The 17,927-nt window shown below is 36.8% G+C and overlaps 1 protein-coding gene across 3 annotated transcripts in view; it reads left to right on the top strand.

Moving 5' to 3' along the window:
* Positions 1 to 17,927, top strand: part of KCNG2 (potassium voltage-gated channel modifier subfamily G member 2) — a 173,001-nt gene that overhangs the window by 60,851 nt on the left and 94,223 nt on the right. For all 3 annotated transcript variants that reach the window (XM_056823538.1, XM_056823537.1, XM_056823536.1), the window contains exon 2: positions 16,659 to 17,476. In XM_056823538.1, the coding sequence (XP_056679516.1) occupies positions 16,721 to 17,476 (756 nt within the window). In that variant the 5' untranslated portion in view covers positions 16,659 to 16,720. The remainder of the gene's footprint in view (positions 1 to 16,658; positions 17,477 to 17,927) is intronic.

The raw sequence follows: 17,927 nt of genomic DNA, 5'->3' as shown, positions 1-17,927 counted from the left end.
ATATTGGTGACATGGTCCGCTTTACCTGTATTTACCCCAAAATAGAAAAAAAAATGGTCCAAGGGAACAGTGATTTGAAATGGAACAATCCAAGCAATCCAAGACTAAAATGAATAGCACAAGCTTGTGAAAAGGGCCTGATGAATACCTTTAAAATAGAATACTACTGAAGAAAGCTTTCATGTTAATATTGTTATATTCTGTTAAAGTTGTCTCTGCAAAAAGAAAAATATATGGCTTATCATTTGTATATGGCTATATGACTTGGGGTTTTGGCTCTAAGAGATTGCTCTATAGCAAAAATGAATAACATGGAAATGTGTATCAAGTGATAACATTTGTACAACCCAGTGGAATTACTTGTTGTATCTGGGAGGGGGGAGGGAAAAATGAATCATGTAAATATGGAAAAGTATATTTTAAATAAATAAAAATTTAAAAGTTGTCTCTGCAAATATATGAAAAGTTTAATAAGGAGTAGATGTGCTTCAGAACTGTATGGTCTAACTGCTGGGTTTATACCCCAAAGAGATAGTAAGGAAAAAGACTTGCACAAAAATATTTATAGCCGTGCTCTTTCTGGTGGTGAAAAATTGGAAAATGAGGGGATGCCCTTCAATTGTGGAATGGTTGAACAAATTGTGGTACATGTTGGTGTTGGAATACTATTGGGCTCAAAAGTATAATAAACAGGAGGAATTCCATGTGAACTGTAACAACCTCCAGGAATTGATGCAGAGTGAAAGGAGCAAAACCAGGAGAACCTTATACACAGAGACTGATACACTGTGGTACAATCAAATGTAATAGACTTCTGTACTAGCAGTAATGCAATGATCCAGGACAATTCTGAGGGACTTAGGAGAAAGAACGTTATCTACACCCAGAGAACGAACTGTGGGAGTAGAAACACAGAAGAAAAACAACTGCTTGATTACCTTAGTCAATGGAGATATTGGGGGATATAGACTAAACGATCACCCTAGTGCAAATATCAATAATATGGAAATAGGTCTTGATTAATGACACATGTAAAACCCAGTAAAAGTACTCATTGGCTATAGGAGGTGGGTAGGGAAAGAACATGAATCATGTAATCATGGGAAAAAATTATTAATTAATTTAATTTTTCTCAAAAAAATGCAGAGTTAAGTGCAATAAGGCGATTCCATTCAAACTGTAAAATCATTTAACACATCATCAGAAAAAAGAAAACAAACTTTTTCACCATTAAAACAACTGTATGGTTTAGCCTACTTTGTTAGAATAGGCCATTCCATCACTATTAGATAATATTCATCTTGTTTTTTAAAAAAATCAAAAGTAAAGTGTGACCCTGGGCAAGTCACTTAACCTCAGTTGCCTTCCCCTTTCCCCTTCCCATTCTCTCTTCAAGTTGTTATGCAAACCAAAATAAGTGTTAAAAAAAGATTTGGGGGCAAGTAGGTGGCTCACTGAATAAAGAGCTGGGTCTGAAGATGGAAGGTCCTAGGTTCAAATTTGACTTCAGACTTTCCCTAGCTATGTGACCCTGGGAAAATCACTTAAAACCAGTTGTCTAGCCCTTACTACTCTTCTGCCTTAGAGCTGATACTTAGTATGTTTATGTCATAAACAGCAAAGACTACATGTGTCTAAAGGTAAAAAAGAAAATAAAGGGGGCAGCTGGGTAGCTCAGTGGATTGAGAGCAAGTCCTAGAGATGGGAGGTCCTAGGTTCAAATCTGGCCTCAGCCACTTCCCAGCTGTGTAACCCTGGGCAAGTCACTTGACCCCCATTGCCTAGCCCTTACCACTCTTTTGCCTTGGAGCCAATACACAGTATTGACTCCAAGACGGAAGGTAAGGGTTTAAAGAAAAAAAATGGAAATAAATATTTGAGATTCCTGAGACTTCCTTCATTGATGGCTGACAGACATTTGGTTTAGTTCCATCTATTGTACCCTATTATTTTGCATTATTAAACAGAATTATCTCCCTGAACTTATTTAACTGAAATGTTTCCCCTCAAGAAATTAAGCTGTAAAGGGCTACACAAACATATATCTTTTTCCTGTTAATTTTATGTTCCTACAAAATTAGAAGGAGTAAGAGCCCCACAGGGACTTTAAAGAATGGGAAAATATGCTTCCTTTTTAGGACTGATTAATGTGTTGAGATGCATGATGCTTTTTAGCTCTTTTGCATAAATTTCTGCTGAGGGCTAAGATTGGGCATGAGTGTGAATCACAGAATTTCATTGGAACCAAACAAGTGGCATTGTTTCAAGATAAGCATTCTTTTGCTGTACATAAATGTCATGCCCTTAAAAAAAGAATTATGTAGATATTGTTGGTTACAATGATGTATTATTAATTTCTTGCAGTGCCAAAGATGCTTTGTTTGAACTCTTCTAACTCCCTTGGATACAGTTTACATTCAACCTAATCTATGTTTTATGTCTCTAACTTCAAATCATGTCACAACAACCAGTTCGCTTGCAAATTGCATTGCCTTTCTCATATGATATTTAAATGTTAATTACTGAAACAATGTTTGTGTTCCCTTGCAGCATGGTACCAAAATATTTCATACCTTATGGGCTTGTTTCACAAAGGGAAGATGCTTATCCTACTGTCAAGGCAATCCTTTTTTAGGCTGCTGCTCAGGCTACCTTGTGTGTGTATGTTTGCTCTGTCATCTCTCTGATGCAATGATTTATTACTGTAATCCTTTGTTAAGCCCCCTTTGTATAGGACCACCATGCTTGGAGTTAGGGATATACAAAATTTAATACATTGTGGTACTTTCTTCCATGTAACATAGGAGGTGTGCTAGTCAGGTATTTTTAATATTTGTGAGTGCATATAGAGTAATGAGGGGAAATGACTTGGAGAAGTTAATTGACTTGCCCAAGGTCAAATGATTAATTAGTGGGATAGCCAGAAATTGATCGAATCAGCAATGTTTTCATTAGATTCCTCTGGAATGATTTCAGTTATCAGTGTAACTGACTTCTCACAAGTTTTGATACACTTTACTCTGTTGGTGTTGCATCCTGGAATTATGATAAAAGCTAGTCTGTTCAAACTGAATGGAATTTAGATCTCATTTAGACCAACTCCCTTGCTTTAACAATGAGGAAACTGAGATCTGGGATAGTTGTTACCTGCCCAAGGCTGTGCATCTAGCTAATAGCAGAGGTAGGATTAAAATGTAGATCTTTATAAATTGTATCACATTTCCTCCCAATTTATTGTGGGGTTTAAAATTGTACTTTTAGCAAACTGAGGGGAAAATGTTTATAACAAATTTCTCTGGTAAAGGCCTCATTTCTCAAATATATAAAGAACTAAGTCAAATTTATAAGAATTCATATCATTCCCCAATTGATAAATGATCAAAGGATATGAATAAGCAGTTTTCAATTGAAGAAATCAAAGCTATCAATAATCATATTAAAATGTTCTAATGTTCTAAATCCATCTTGATTAGAGAAATGCAGATTAAAACAACTCTGAGATACCACCTCACACCTATCAGATTAGCTCATATGACAGTAAAGGAAAATGATAACTCTTGGAGGGAATGTGGCAAAAAATTGGGACACTAATGCATTGCACGTAGAGCTGTGAACTGGAGGGCGATTTGGAACTATGCCCAAAGGGCTTTAAAAGAATAAATACCCTTTGATCCATCCATTAATTTCACTACTAGGTCTGTATCCCAAAGAGTTAAAGAAAATGGGAATGGACTTGTTTGCACAAAAATATTTATAGCTGCTCTTTTTGTGGAGGCAAAGAGTTGAAAACTAGAGGGGTGTTCCTCATTTGGGAATGGCTGAACAAAATGTAGTATATGATGGTGATGGAATATTATTGTGTTTTAAGGGATAAAGAACAGGATAATTTCAGAAAGACCTGGAAAGACCTGTGTGAACTAATGCAGAGTGAAAATAAGCAGAACCAGAAGAACATTATTCACAGTAACTGCACTATTGCGGAACTATCAAATGTGATAGATTTTGCTACTAGCCGCATGATAATGATCCAGGACAATTCTGAGGGACTTAAGAAAAGTGCTATCCACCTCCAAAGAAAGATCTGTTGGAGTAGAAATGCAGATGAAAACATATGATTTATCACTTGTTTATTTGGATATATGTTTGGGGGGTTGGTTTTATAAGATTATTCACTTACAAAAATGAATTCTATGGAAATTTAAAAATTTTTGGAAAAAAAGAAAAATGTACTTTCATGATTCCTAGTATTTCCTTTAGCTGGTGCTACTTTGGGTTATTGCACAACTATCATCCTTTCATTTTCTGCCAAGACCTCATTCATGGTTGGTTATATAATCTTTTTTTTTAATTAATCTATTTGTTTGTTGGTTATAATAAAATTCCCTACTTCCTTCTTCTACTTCCTTCCCTACTTCCCCTCTCCATTCTAGAGAAGACACTGCCTGACAAAAAGATATATGCATATATGAACAATGTCTTTCATGTTTCTGTTTATCAGTTGTTTCTCTGGGGGTGGACATTCACAAGTTATTCTTCATATGTTCTTCTGATGCTATATATGATGTTTTCTTGGCTCTACTCATTTCACTTTTCATAATTTTATGTAGATCTTTCCATGGTAGCGGTAGTATTGTATCACAATTATATACTATGATTCATTCATTAATTCTCTAGTTGATAGACATCCCTTCGACTTCTAGCTTTTTGTTACCACAAAGAGAGCTGCTATAAATATTTTAGAATATTTAGGTTCTTTTTCTAATTTCCTGATCACCTTGGGAAACAGACCCAAAAGTGATATTGCACAATTTTGTAACTCTTTGGGCATAATTCCAGAGTTCTCTCCAAAATGGTTGGATCAGTTCAGAGTTCAGCCAACAATATATTAATGTCCCCATTTTTCCACATCTCCTCCAACATTTATCATTTTGCTCTTTTATCACTTTAACCAATCTGATAGGTGTTAGTTGATATCTTAGAATTATTTTTGTTTGTGTCTCCCAAATCAGTAATGATTTATAGCATTTTTTCATATGACTATGTATGGCTTTAATTTCTTCATCCAAAAACTATCTGTTTCTATCTTTTGGCCACTTATAAATTAGGGAATGGCTCATATTCTGATCATCTAGTCTTATTTATGAATTAATTTTAAGTACAATTTATAAATGATATTGAGGAAAGTGCCAAATTATAATATCTAAATTTTAGTTGGGAGAAAATTGAGCACTACTGCAATTTTAGAAAATCAGGAACTCCTTGAAAGTCAAGTGTATAGATCCAACAAAATGTAACTCTAAATGAGTTAGGCCAAAGGTCCAATTGTGAAAACCTGTGTATCTAGAATGTACAGATTATGTTATGGAACTTGAATAACCAATGGTGGAGTGAAGTGTGGAAATTTCACTCTATCACTATAAATATTGCCTCCAGCATCAAATATAAATTATTATTTGGCTTTTAAAGACCTCTATAACTCAGACTCTTATTACCTTTCCAGCATCTTTTTCCTTATACTGCTGCCACTGACTCTGAAATGGGGAATTTACTGCTCCTTATTCTGGACATTCTATCTCCCAACTCCATCCATTTTCTCTTGCTATCTCTATGTATGGAACTCCCTTCCTCCTTATTTATGCCTTCTAACTTCCCTGATTTCTTTCAAGTCTCGGCTGAAATCCCACCTTCTGCAAGATCCCAACAGTCAGTGCCTTTCCTGTGTTGATTATTTCCAATTTGTTTACATATTGCCCCCCCCCCCATTTGATTGTAAGCTCCTGGAGAGTGGGTATTGTCTTTTACCTTTCTTTGTATCACTAGTGCTTAGCATGATGCCTGGAACATAGACCTTTAATAATTTCTTGTTTGACCAACTGACTAACCAACTGATGTAGAAGCTCTCAAACACAATGTCCCTAAAGTATGAAGATGACTAGATCCTTATCACCATTTTTGAGGGATTCCTGATAGGATGAAAATTCTTAAAGAATAAGCAGGGATCTTAATGTGAGGATGCGATTTTATGAAGCTTTTCTCTCTTCTCCCTATGGACAAGAGAATAAAGAGCTGGCTTTTTCAAAAGAAGCCACCCAAGATTTAAGACTTTAGGCCCAAAGTATCAAGTGTGCTTTGTGATTGAAGAATGATCTGTACTTGAATAAATACTTGTTGATTGAATATTTTATCAACTTTTGAGGAAGCCAGTCTTTTGTTTATTTTTGTTTTGTGGAAACCAGACTTATAGTCAGTCATTTCATATGGCTGCTGCTGAGATTTTTGTGGAGGTCATGGAGGGACTTTAAAGGCTTTTTCTTTATCCCTAGAATGTCCCCAAAATGATGCTGGCTTTTTAGAGATACCCAAATCCACTCCATCTTTAAGAAGCCCTCTGCTCTACTAGTTGATTGTGCTCTTTGAAGCACACCCACAGGAATCTTTTGAGCTGGAAGGAACCTGAGAGACAGGTTGGGGATTATAAGCCACTTTGTAAAACTGGGACAGCATTATCATTATCATCAGGAATTGCTATGTATTAAGCCCCTACTTGTGCGTGAACTGATAAGCTCAAAGACCAACGTGTTCCATACTAGCCATATCAAGAAGCTGCAGTCAGCCTCAGATATTCATCAGTAATTCAAAGTTCAAGGGTTGCCATTGAATCCTGACGTTTGAGCAGCATAGCATCCAATGATGTGCCAATCAAAACTGGGTAGAATGTGGTAACCCTCAAGGTGAGGAAAGAAGTAGCCATAAAACCTTCTTTTCAGTAAGTTGTCTGGTGTTAGTTTTTAGGTAACAGCAATAAGTTTTTAAATTAAATAACTTGGTTAATGTTATTGGAGTTATTGAAAATTTATATAGTTTAGTATTCACCCAACTGAGCTGAAGCACATTACCTCTTTATTAAGCACATTGTCGAGAAATTTATGGAAATAAGTATTTAATTGTAACCATATTGCTTTCTGCCCATGAACCTCAGCCAAGATGGGGGGAAATGTGATTAATGATCTTGGACATAAAAGAATACAAAATTATTTCTGTGATTTCTTCCAGGGAAAGACAGACATTAAAACAAAAAATTGTGCCATCAAGTAGTTTCTTATCAGCAGTAAGCAACAGAAGATTACATGCTTAAATCAAACTAGACCGATGACACATTCTCATTGTGTCAGCAGTGGATATTAGTATGTTCCTGTTTCCACAACTGTCAGAGGAGCAGAGTGCCTTCTACTTACAGCAGGTTTGCCGACCAGCTAACTGCTGATTGGATTTTTTATCTAAATACAACCATCCTACAAATGTTCAGTATTTGTGAGCAAATACAGCACCCAAAGAAATATAAACATTTTTTTCTGGCCAAATGTAAAGGAAAGGCTCTTTTTTGAAAGATTTAGGATGAATTCATCTAATCAGAAATCTCAGGCTTTTATTTATTTTTTCTTTTCTCCCTAACACAGAAAAAGAGCTTTCTCCCAAAAGAAAAAAAAATATTTTGTGGAAGAAAAAATTTATTCCCTCATTTTGGGTGAAATTCAGAAATAACTGTCTACTAAATAGCTTTTGGGTTGCCTGTTAGTGTTTTATTTGAGCCTAACTACAAAATGGTCAATTCATTTCTGAGATAATTAACTACAAGCTCATTTTCTAACCTTTCAAAGAATCCATTGTCTTTTTCTTCCTTTTCATTTTCTTTCCCTTTCACCTGAATAATAGGCCCTCCAGTCCTATACACACACACTTCCAAAGAGCGTTGTATCCAGCAGTTTCTCAAGAGACTATCTTTCATTTGTTCCTTCACACATTCCAAGCTTGTTTATTTTCTCCGAGAGCCTACTTAGACTGTGGCACTGGTGCTACTTCCAGTAATCAAAGGTTTATAAATAAATGGGTTCTGGTGCTCCAGGGACCCTAGTGGTATGGCCACCTAGGAGACAGGGAGTATGAAATTGATGCACGGCTCCAAGAGGAAAGAAGTGTATACTCTTCTGAGGATTTGCCCTCTACGGAAAGAGACTCAAGACTTCTGGCCTTCAGTCACAAATGAAGTCGAACTTCAGTTAGTCAAGCCACAATGATCAAAATTTCTGAATGATTCAATAGGATGACAAAAGTTGAACATGAGGATTATTTTATATCTTTTAGCATGTTTTTAATGTGTGAGGATGCTGATACTTACTGGGGATTTCTTTGAGTTTGGCATTGATATGTTTCCTCCTCAAACAGAAAAAAGCCACATTATACTTTATTATCCATTTTGCTTTTTAATGTACTTTTTGCTCAGTTGTTTTTCTGTCATGTCTGATTCTTTGTGGCCCCATTTGGGATTTTCTTGGCAAAGATACTAATTTGCCATTCTCATCCCGGGCTCATCTTACAGATGAGTAAACCAAGACAAACAAGGTTAAGGGACTTGCCCAGGGTCACACAATTAGTAAGTGTCTGAGCTCATATTTGAACTCAGAAAGATGAGTTTTCCTGACTCCAGACCTGGCACTCAATTTGCTGTGCTACCTAGCTGTCCTTTTTTACTGCATACAAAGTAACTTTGATCTCATTGCCTCCTTCTAGATAATTGAAACGTTGTTGTATCATTAATGCTCCTGGCCTAGAGAAGTCCACTTGGAAAGTACATTGGACTTGAAACCAGAAGACCTTGATTTAAATCATTAGCTGACATTTACTATAAGGATAAATCACTTGCCTCAATTTCCTCATCTATAAAATGAGGGAAATGCTGGTATTTCCTTACTATTTTACAGGGTAGTTGTGAGGAAAATGTTTTGTAAGCATTAAACACAAAATACATGTCATTTTTTAAATTTCACATGGACATTTTAAATAAATATTAGCTCACAGATTATAAATTGTTCTCTTCAAAACAATGCTATAAAGTAAACAGAATATATGTATATGTTCTCATGGGATAGGGGCATGGAAGAAAATAAACACATGTAGCATTTACTATATGCCAGGCACCATGCTTTACATTGTTCCCATCTCCCCACTACCAGTCCCCCAAAAGTTCTCCCTTGCCCTAAACATAGCCAAGCAAAATAAGTACACAGATGGACCGTGTCTGAAAATGAATTCTTTATCCTGCATCTTCTACTACTCTTGTCAAGAGGTTGAAATCATCACTAGCCTTCTGGAATTGTGATTAGTCACTGAATTAGTCAGAATTCTTAAGTCTTTCAAAGGTATTTTCCTTTACTATGCTGTAGTCATATAGTTTTTGTTCTCCTCATTTGAATCCATCTCATTTCATATATATCTCCCCAGTTTTTTTCTGAATCTATCTCCTTTATCATTTCTTGTGGTATAATAATTTTCCATTACATGAATATATCATAGTTTATTCAGTCATTTCCCAATTGATAGGCACTGCCTTCATTTCCAGTTATTTGGGGCAGCTTGGTGGCAGAGTAGATTAAGTATAGGGCTTGGAGTCAGAAAGACCTGAGTTCAAATATGACCTCAGACATTTATTAGCTGTGTGACTCTGGGCCTTTAACCTCTGTTTGTCTCAGGTTTCTCATCTATAAAATGGGAATTATATTAACACATACCTCTCAGAGTATTTATGAGGATCAAAATAGAGAATAATTGTAAAGTGCTTAACATAGTAGCGAGCACATAGTAAGTATTTAATAAATGCTTATTTCCTCCATCCTTTTCCCTTTCTTTTCCTCCTCCTTCCTTCTGTCCTTTTCTTCCTTCTTCCTTTTTTCATTCCTTCCTTCCTCTCTGTAAGTTACCTCCCCAGTACCTAAGAAAGCAGGAACTAGAATTCACTCAGTATTAAGCGACTAATAATGGCTGTTATAGTCTGGAATAAGAGCTTTGTCAAAAAGAGGAATAATAGGCTGAAAGACAGGAATGGGAACTGAGCATAGTATGAATGACCAAGAGAAAGGATTTCCTGGGTTTGGAGGATAAGGAAAATTCAAGACCTCTTATACTATAGTTGCCCAAAGACACATCTCGCTAATGACCATCTCCATCCCCTTTCTTTTCTTTCATAGGTCTCAAAGATTGGCCCACCTGTTTGCTATTTTAGTTCTAGGTTTTAGTATCAAGTTTCAAAGGTCAAATTTTAAACCCAGTGGCCTTCTAACTCAAAAATCTAGTTCTCTTTATATTACATCTCCACCACATCAAAAATGGGGATAATATCCACATGTCCATCCCACCTTTATTCTTCACCTCTTCCTCCAAATGCCACCCCAGTCCTTATGTTAATTCGGTGCTCTGTTAGGTTTTTTTTTTTTCACATTAGGAACTTAATTCAATAGGAAAAATAGCCTAATTAGAATTTATATGGCTGCAAATGTAATCACTCATATATAAAACATGTATGGGGAAATATTTTTAGTTTGTTTAATCACTCTCTCTTGGGCAGCTAAACATTTGTAAGGATTTAAATTAAGGGTTTGACTAAATATATGAGAATTCTAAATTAATATTGTGGTTGCCAATGTAAAAATATTGTAGCTCAAGCCAAAATGACTTTTAGTAGCTTTATTTATAAAAAGGTGGAAAGAGTGAAAGTAGAAAAATGCAAAAAGAGGGTAGAGAAGATGTCTAGCCTATCACACTAAATATTGCTTCAGTGCTCAGCCCAGCAGGGCTTGTTAATCCTCAACCAGAGGACCCTGAGTTCCACCCAAGAGGGGAAGGTCTCTCTCCAGAAGCCAGGAAAGGAAGGCCAGCTACTCACTCACTCAAGAAACAGTCCAAGAGCCAAGGTCCCAAGTCAAAGCCAAGGTCCAAGTCCAAAGTCATAGCTCCAAGCTGCAGTCCCAGTCCAAGATCCTCCAAGCTCCAGATTCAAGCCCAAGAGGACCTCAAGCTGAAGCTTTTCAGGACTTTTTATAGTCACTTCTTGTCCTTTCCCCTCTTCACAGGGGCCAATCACAGGTTCCAAATTTCCTAGCACTGCTTGGGGGTGTGGGGGGGCAGTGTCTGTGGGATCTACTTCTCACCCTCTGAAGGTATCAACTTTTATCACAGGATTCACAAGTTTCTGATTGATTGAGTTAAAAGGGTGGAACTCTTCAAGTAAGTGACTTGTGAATTCTCTTACTTGATGACTAACAAAGTGTTAAATAGGGGTTAAGTATGAGTTAAGTATGGGTTAGGAAGATTGATTAAAAATAGACAAAGAGAATAAAGAATTCCCTTTCACACATTATAGTTGATAGAGCACTGGTCCTGGAGTAAGGAAGAGCTGAATTCAAATGTGACCTGAGACACTCACTAGCTGAGTGGTCCAGGGGAAGTCCCTTACCCCTGTTTGCCCTAGTTTCCTTACCTGTAAAATTAGCTAGAGAAGAAAAGGGCAAACCACTCTAGTATCTTGGCCAAGAATTTTCCCAAGTAAACCCAAATTTGGACATGAAGAGTTAGACATGGCTTAATCTTTATATATATTATTTTGTGTTCTGCTTTTTTTTGTTTGTGTACTTTTATATTTACATTGCATGCTTCTACTTAAAATTTTCTTCCTATGGATATCTTCAAGGATCTGGTCAGTCCACATATTCATCATTTTTAATAGTTCTTTAGAATCAATATATCATTGTTTGCTTAATTATCTTCCTATTATGGACATTTGAACTGTTTACAGTGTTTGTGTATTATTAATGATGCTACTATAAACATATGAGTTTAAGTCACTTATTTTTCCTTTGGTAGTTACTATTTCCTTGAGATATAATCCCAGAAGCATAATTCCTGGGCCAAAAGATCTGAACAATTTTGTTCAACTCCCATTAGGAGTTGCCAATATTACCATCCAGAAAGATTAAGATAATTTCCAATATCAAGGAAGGTGTATAGTATCTATTTCAATCCAGCTTAGTTTAATAAGTGTATAATGGTACTTTGAAAGCTTTTTAGAAATTTATTGCTAATTAGTTGTGTAGTTTTTTTCCACGTAATAACTTGCTTCCTGTCTCTAGGATCACAGGAATTAGAACTGAAAGGCTCTTGAAATATTATTTAATCCAGCCCCATCGTTTTAATAAATAAGGAAACTGAATCTGAGGCAGATAAAATGACTTGCCTAAAGTAAGAATTAAAAAGTCAAGTAGAACCAGACTTTGAACCAGGTATTTTGATTTCAAATCTAGTTCTTTGTCTGCTGTCTGACATAAACTATTAGATCACCTGAAATCTGGGTATTGATCATATGCCTTTAAATAAATTCTTAAATAATAAACAACAACAATAATATATGTATCAATTAACTAATATGATATTGTATTATGGTATAATATTAAATTATATTTATTAGATTATCTATTTGTTAATAATTTAATAATTAATAACAAAATTTATATAATAAACTTATTGATTATATTTGTCATGTATATTTTCAGTTGGTTTCCTTTTTATGTTTTATTATATTCCCTTATGTAAGTATATTTTAATGTATTCAGATATACCCATAATATCTCTGATAAAAATCTTTTTCCCTAGTCAGAAATTTATCTTTTCCTTGTGACTAGAATAGAAATGTGATTACATTTTCTCCTCATTTTAAAAATTGATTTTTAAGAATGTAAACTCTTGATCCAGGCATAATTTTTTATAATGTATGGTTATGAGAAATAGATTCAAATTAATTCTTCCTTCAGTTGTCCTCCCCAAAGTTATTAAATATTGAGTTATTTCCCTTTTGATATGTTATTTCTATTTTTCATCTATTAAGCTCTTAAAATAGTTTGAATATATGTCCTATTTCACTGGGCACTTTTTCTGCCTGTAAGATTTGATTTTTGTTATTTTATTATATATCTTAAAATATCATGAGGTAAGTCCTTCACCATTACCTTTAAAGTGTGTGTGTGTGTGTGTGTGTGTGTGTGTGTGTGTGTTTTGGTCCAGATTTTTGATTTCATTAGGGGGAATTCCAGGGTAAAAATTCTCTCTCCTCTAATACATGCATACATATATACATAGAAATGGTGGGTGCGTATTTAACCACACCACTCATCCATTACTTATAGGCTTAGAAAGTTGTCTGAAAAGTTACATAACTTGCCTATAGTCACAGTAGGGAATCAGGCTTGAACACCTGTGTCTCCTGGACTCCCAAGCCAACTGCCTAGATAGGACACCATGTTGTCTCTAATTCATAAGTCTATGGGGTTTGTGATATTTTCGTCAACCTACTACTTTTCAGAATTGAGAGAGTAACCTGTTTGTCCATTTCTTTTAGTCTTCCTCCTTACTGCTAAGTCTCTGAAGCCCATGTGCCAATGAAACTTTAAAAAAACATTTTTTTTAAACCAAGTATTTATTTTCTGTCCCCATTCTTACCCACTGGAGAAAAAAAGAAGAAAATCCATGGACAAATCCATTGTCAAGTAAAACAAATTCCCACATTGGCCACATCCAAAAATGTATGTCTCATCTTACATCTTCAGTCCTTCACCTTCCTATCAGGAGACAGTAGGTAGCATATTTTCTCATCAGTCCTCTAAAATCATCGTTAGTCATAGCACCAATCCAGAGTTTAAATCTTTCTTTATAAAGTTATTGATATCATATAAATTCTTCTCCTGGTTCTACTCACTTCACTCTGTATCAAATCTTTCCAGGTTTCTTTAAAATCTTCTCTTTTTTTGTCATTTCTTATAACTCAGTAGTATTTCATTAAGTTCATATACCATAATTTTTTTGTCTATTCCCCAGTAGAAGATGCTCCCTTTGTTTCCATTCTTTGCCACTACAAAAAAAGAGTGCCCTAAATAATTTTGCATGTAGAGATCCTTTTTTTCTTTCTTTGATTTCTGTGGGACTATAGGCCTCATGGTAGCATTTTGGGGTCAGCGTCACATTTTAGGGGCATACTTCCAAGTAGCTTTCCAGAATAATTGGACCTGTTCATAGCTCCACCAACAGAACATTAATGATGCCAATGAAATCCTAGTGGCATTCACTTGTTGGACCAGGTTTGGTTGAGAGGAGGAAATTATTTCTAGAGGATTGCTTTGGGAAATAAATTAGGAGCAGACAAGTTAAATCGCTTTTCTACTACCGTGGAAGGACAAACCACAGCAGTGGGCACTGAAGAACAAATGGCTTTATCACATGATATTGCTGATAAGCTGCCATAGCTTTGTATCAATGACATCATTTCCAAACTGGAGACATGGTGTACTAAAAGAGAATGTTTCAGCTCTAGCAAATTAGCCTGTTATGTTTATTCCCTGGCTATAAAAGTTAAAATGGGAAGATTCCGAACTGCACCAGAGTGAATTAGTCTCATTAACATGTCATCTGAAACAGCCTTTTTAAAGTGTGTTGACTAAGCTAAAAGTATTTAACAAGTCTGAGATCTGCGCTGAGTGTGCTAGAAGTATACATTCATTAAAGATAAACATAGTATTTCTCCCTTTTGTCTCTCATTTATTTCCTGAAATAAAATGAAGTTAGTTCAGTAAAATGTATCCTAAGAAATCCATTCCAAGCCTTACCTTTTCACAGACAGCTACTCCTGAAGAAGCAGCCCATACATAGTTAAAGAGCCAGATGTCCCATCATCTTAGCAAGTGGGTGGTATCTGAAGCTTGCATCCTTCCAGATCTTTCTCTCTGAGTCACAGATGGGCATCTGTCCATCAGCACAGGTATCACAAAAGTCTTACAGAAATCAGGAAAAATTCATCAGGAACAGTCGTTCATATTAGCAACAATGTCCCATTTAGGAGCTGCTTCTAATGCCATTTTGAATTTATTTTTCCAGAACTAATGGTGTTTACATACATCTATATATGTGCATATAGTTATCCTCATTCAATGCCACAATTTTATCTGGTAGCCAGGGACTCTACAATTTTGAATTATAAACATCACTTGCATTTGATTCTCACACCCATCCTGTGAGGGGAAGTGCTATTATTATTCCTATTTTACAGTTGAAGAAATTGAGGCAAAGATAAAGTGACTTGCCCAAGATCACATAGCACATATGATTGTTACCCAAAGCTAGGAAACACTTTTCAGAATGTCATTTTAAAGATACTTTGTATTTTTAAAAAGTAGTCTTTGCCCCAAGTAAATTTTAATTTTCTTGCCTTGAGACAATTATCCCAAACACTAAAAAACGGGTGTGTTACCAATTAGCTTCTGGAGAGATTTTTTCCTCTTTTTAGGGCTTGGAATCATTTTAGTAGACCTTGAGAAATTTTTCACTAAGTTATAAAATTTCCTAGTTTGTAGATTATTTGTGCTTACTATTTATGGACTTGTGCCATTGTTGACTTCTTGGCTCCTCCTGTAACCCAAAGGAGAAAGAAAACAGTGAAATAAAGTTAAATTAGCCAGCCTAAATGGCTCTAGTAGGAAGTTCAATGGAGTTAAATTGCCTAGCCAAGATGAGAGATTTGTATTATTTATTTTTATCCCATCAAAATAAAGAACTAGAATTTTAGAATTATAAAATGTTGGAACTGGGAGGGATCTAACTTTACTCAGTCCACCTCTCTAATAGGTTAGGAAACTAAGCCTAAGGTGGGAAGAAAGGGGAAGTATTTAAATAGCACCTACTATGAGCCAGGCATTGTGCTAAGCACTTTACAAATATTATTTCATTTGATTCTCACAGCAATCCTCAGAGATGAGATACTATTATTGTATTTTACAGTTGGAGAAATTGAGGCAAAAATAAATAAAGTGACTTGGCCCTGATCGCATGGCTAGTAAGTACCTGAGAAGGGATTTGAATTCAGGTCTTCCTGCCTCCAGGAAATATTCTATCTACTTGCAAACTGTTCCAAAGACCCTAAGTCCACATTGGCAAATTTATGGCACATGTGCCAGAGTGGGGAAGGGGCTGGTCCCTTCTCCCCCACCACCCATACCTGGGGACATTTCTCCCATCACCTCCCTCTCTGCTCAGCAGCCCAATGGGGGCCCTTCCTCCCTCCCCTGTCTGGGTTAAGATAGGGGGCTCACATACAGTGTAAGCATTGCATTTTGGACACTTGGTCTTTAAAAGGCATCACTTCTCTAAGTCATTGGTCTCACTGGAGTGAAAACACTTATTGTTCATAGACCAATGTCTAGATTTCTCCTTCAAAAATCTACAAGGATAAAGGTGATATCCTATTTTCCTGGAAAGTTACAATAAGAAAATGGAAATGATATAATAGCTATACAATGTTTAAAAAAATTATTTCAAGTTGTTCTCAGAGAGGTGAGTTCAGTACATGAGTTCTCTTCATAACTTCTTAGGACACAAGTTCATTATCCACTCCTCCCTAAAAGTGAGAGGGGCTAGGTAGTACAGTGGCTAGAGTCTAGAGTCAAGAAGACCTGAGTTCAAATTCAGTCTCAGGCACTTACTAGTTGTATGACCCTGGGCAAGTCATTTAAGGTATGTATACATTGTCACCACCAGTCTCACCAGGATGACACATGGGCTGCCTAGAGATAAAGTGACTTGTCTATTGTGATTGAATAACTTTAATAAAGGGATAAAAAGAGAAGTGATAAAACTATAGTCCCTAGGTCATCCATCTTTCCCCCAAACTATGAATATCTACATGTTGGCAGGCAAGGGGAAGAGAGAGGAATAATTTACAAAGCAAACATTTTCATTGTTTTTCATTACACTAATACTGCATTGTGTGTTGGGGTTTTTTTTTGCAGACACTGGTGCCTCCAAAGTTCTTCTCTGGATCTAGGGCTGGACACCTCCATGATCACAACCAATGTATCAGGAAATGGCTCTGCTCTCTGGGAACCCCGACCCCAACTTCACCCCCTATTCTTACAATGGCTTCGAGAAGCTTTGCAAGGTGCAGGCTAAGAAAGGATTATTCTACAAGAAAGCCAGGCTCTTGCATCCTGGAGAAGACTCCTGTTGCCCCACTTACTGTGAGGACTGGCCCCGTCATGTCATCATCAATGTGGGTGGCATCAAATATAGACTCCCTTGGACTACCCTAGAGAACTGTCCTCTGACCCGGCTAGAGAGACTGAAGTCCTGTCACAACCATGATGAGATCATGAGCGTCTGTGATGACTACGATGTCAGCAGCAATGAATTCTTCTTTGACCGAAACCCTTGTGCCTTCAAGACCATTATGAATTTCCTTACTGCAGGGAAGCTGCGGCTCCTTCGAGAGATGTGTGCCCTCTCCTTCCAGGATGAGCTGACCTACTGGGGGATTGAGGAGGAGTGTCTCGAGTGGTGCTGCCTTAGGAGACTTCGGCAAAAAGAAGAAGAGGCGGCGGAAGCCCAGTTCTATGAGACTGAACTGATGGTGAATGAGTCTCCGCCTTGTGCCTTCCAGGAGGGCAATCGGCTGGCTCAGTGCATGAGACAGCTCAGGGACATGGTAGAAAATCCTCACTCTGGGATTCCAGGGAAGATGTTTGCCTGCATCTCTGTCTCCTTCGTGGCCATCACGGCAGTCAGCCTCTGCATGAGCACCATGCCGGACATACGAGCTGAGGAAGATCGGGTGAGTGTCCCCACGTGCAGCTTTGAACTTGGTGCTTTGGGTTTCCTGGGAGCTGTACTGCTATACACACACCACTCAGTGATATCTGTAGTGTTCAATGATGTGTGTGTGTGTGTGTGTGTGTGTGTGTGTGTGTGTGTGTGTACTTTGCATAGTAAATTTATACCACTTGGTTGGTTGACAAGTGCTAGTCATGGCTCTAACATGTAATAACTATAATTTTGAGTAATTAATTGATAAAATTCCATCAATAGTTTCCATTATTGGTAGGTGGTACTGGGCCTAGAATCAGGAAGACCTGAGTTCAAATCCCCCCTAAGACACTAGCTAGCTGTGTTACCTGGAGCAAATCACCTAACCTCTCTCTGACTCAGACTCCTCAGTTATAACACCTCTTCCCAAGGTTGTTGTTCAGGGTTAACTTAGATAAGATTTGTAAAGCACTCATGGC

Source organism: Monodelphis domestica, chromosome 3 (genome assembly GCF_027887165.1).
Source record: "Monodelphis domestica isolate mMonDom1 chromosome 3, mMonDom1.pri, whole genome shotgun sequence".
Lineage (NCBI taxonomy): Eukaryota > Metazoa > Chordata > Mammalia > Didelphimorphia > Didelphidae > Monodelphis > Monodelphis domestica.
The sequence above is the reverse complement of the archived record's forward strand: the minus strand, read 5'-3'. Positions and strand labels throughout refer to the sequence as shown.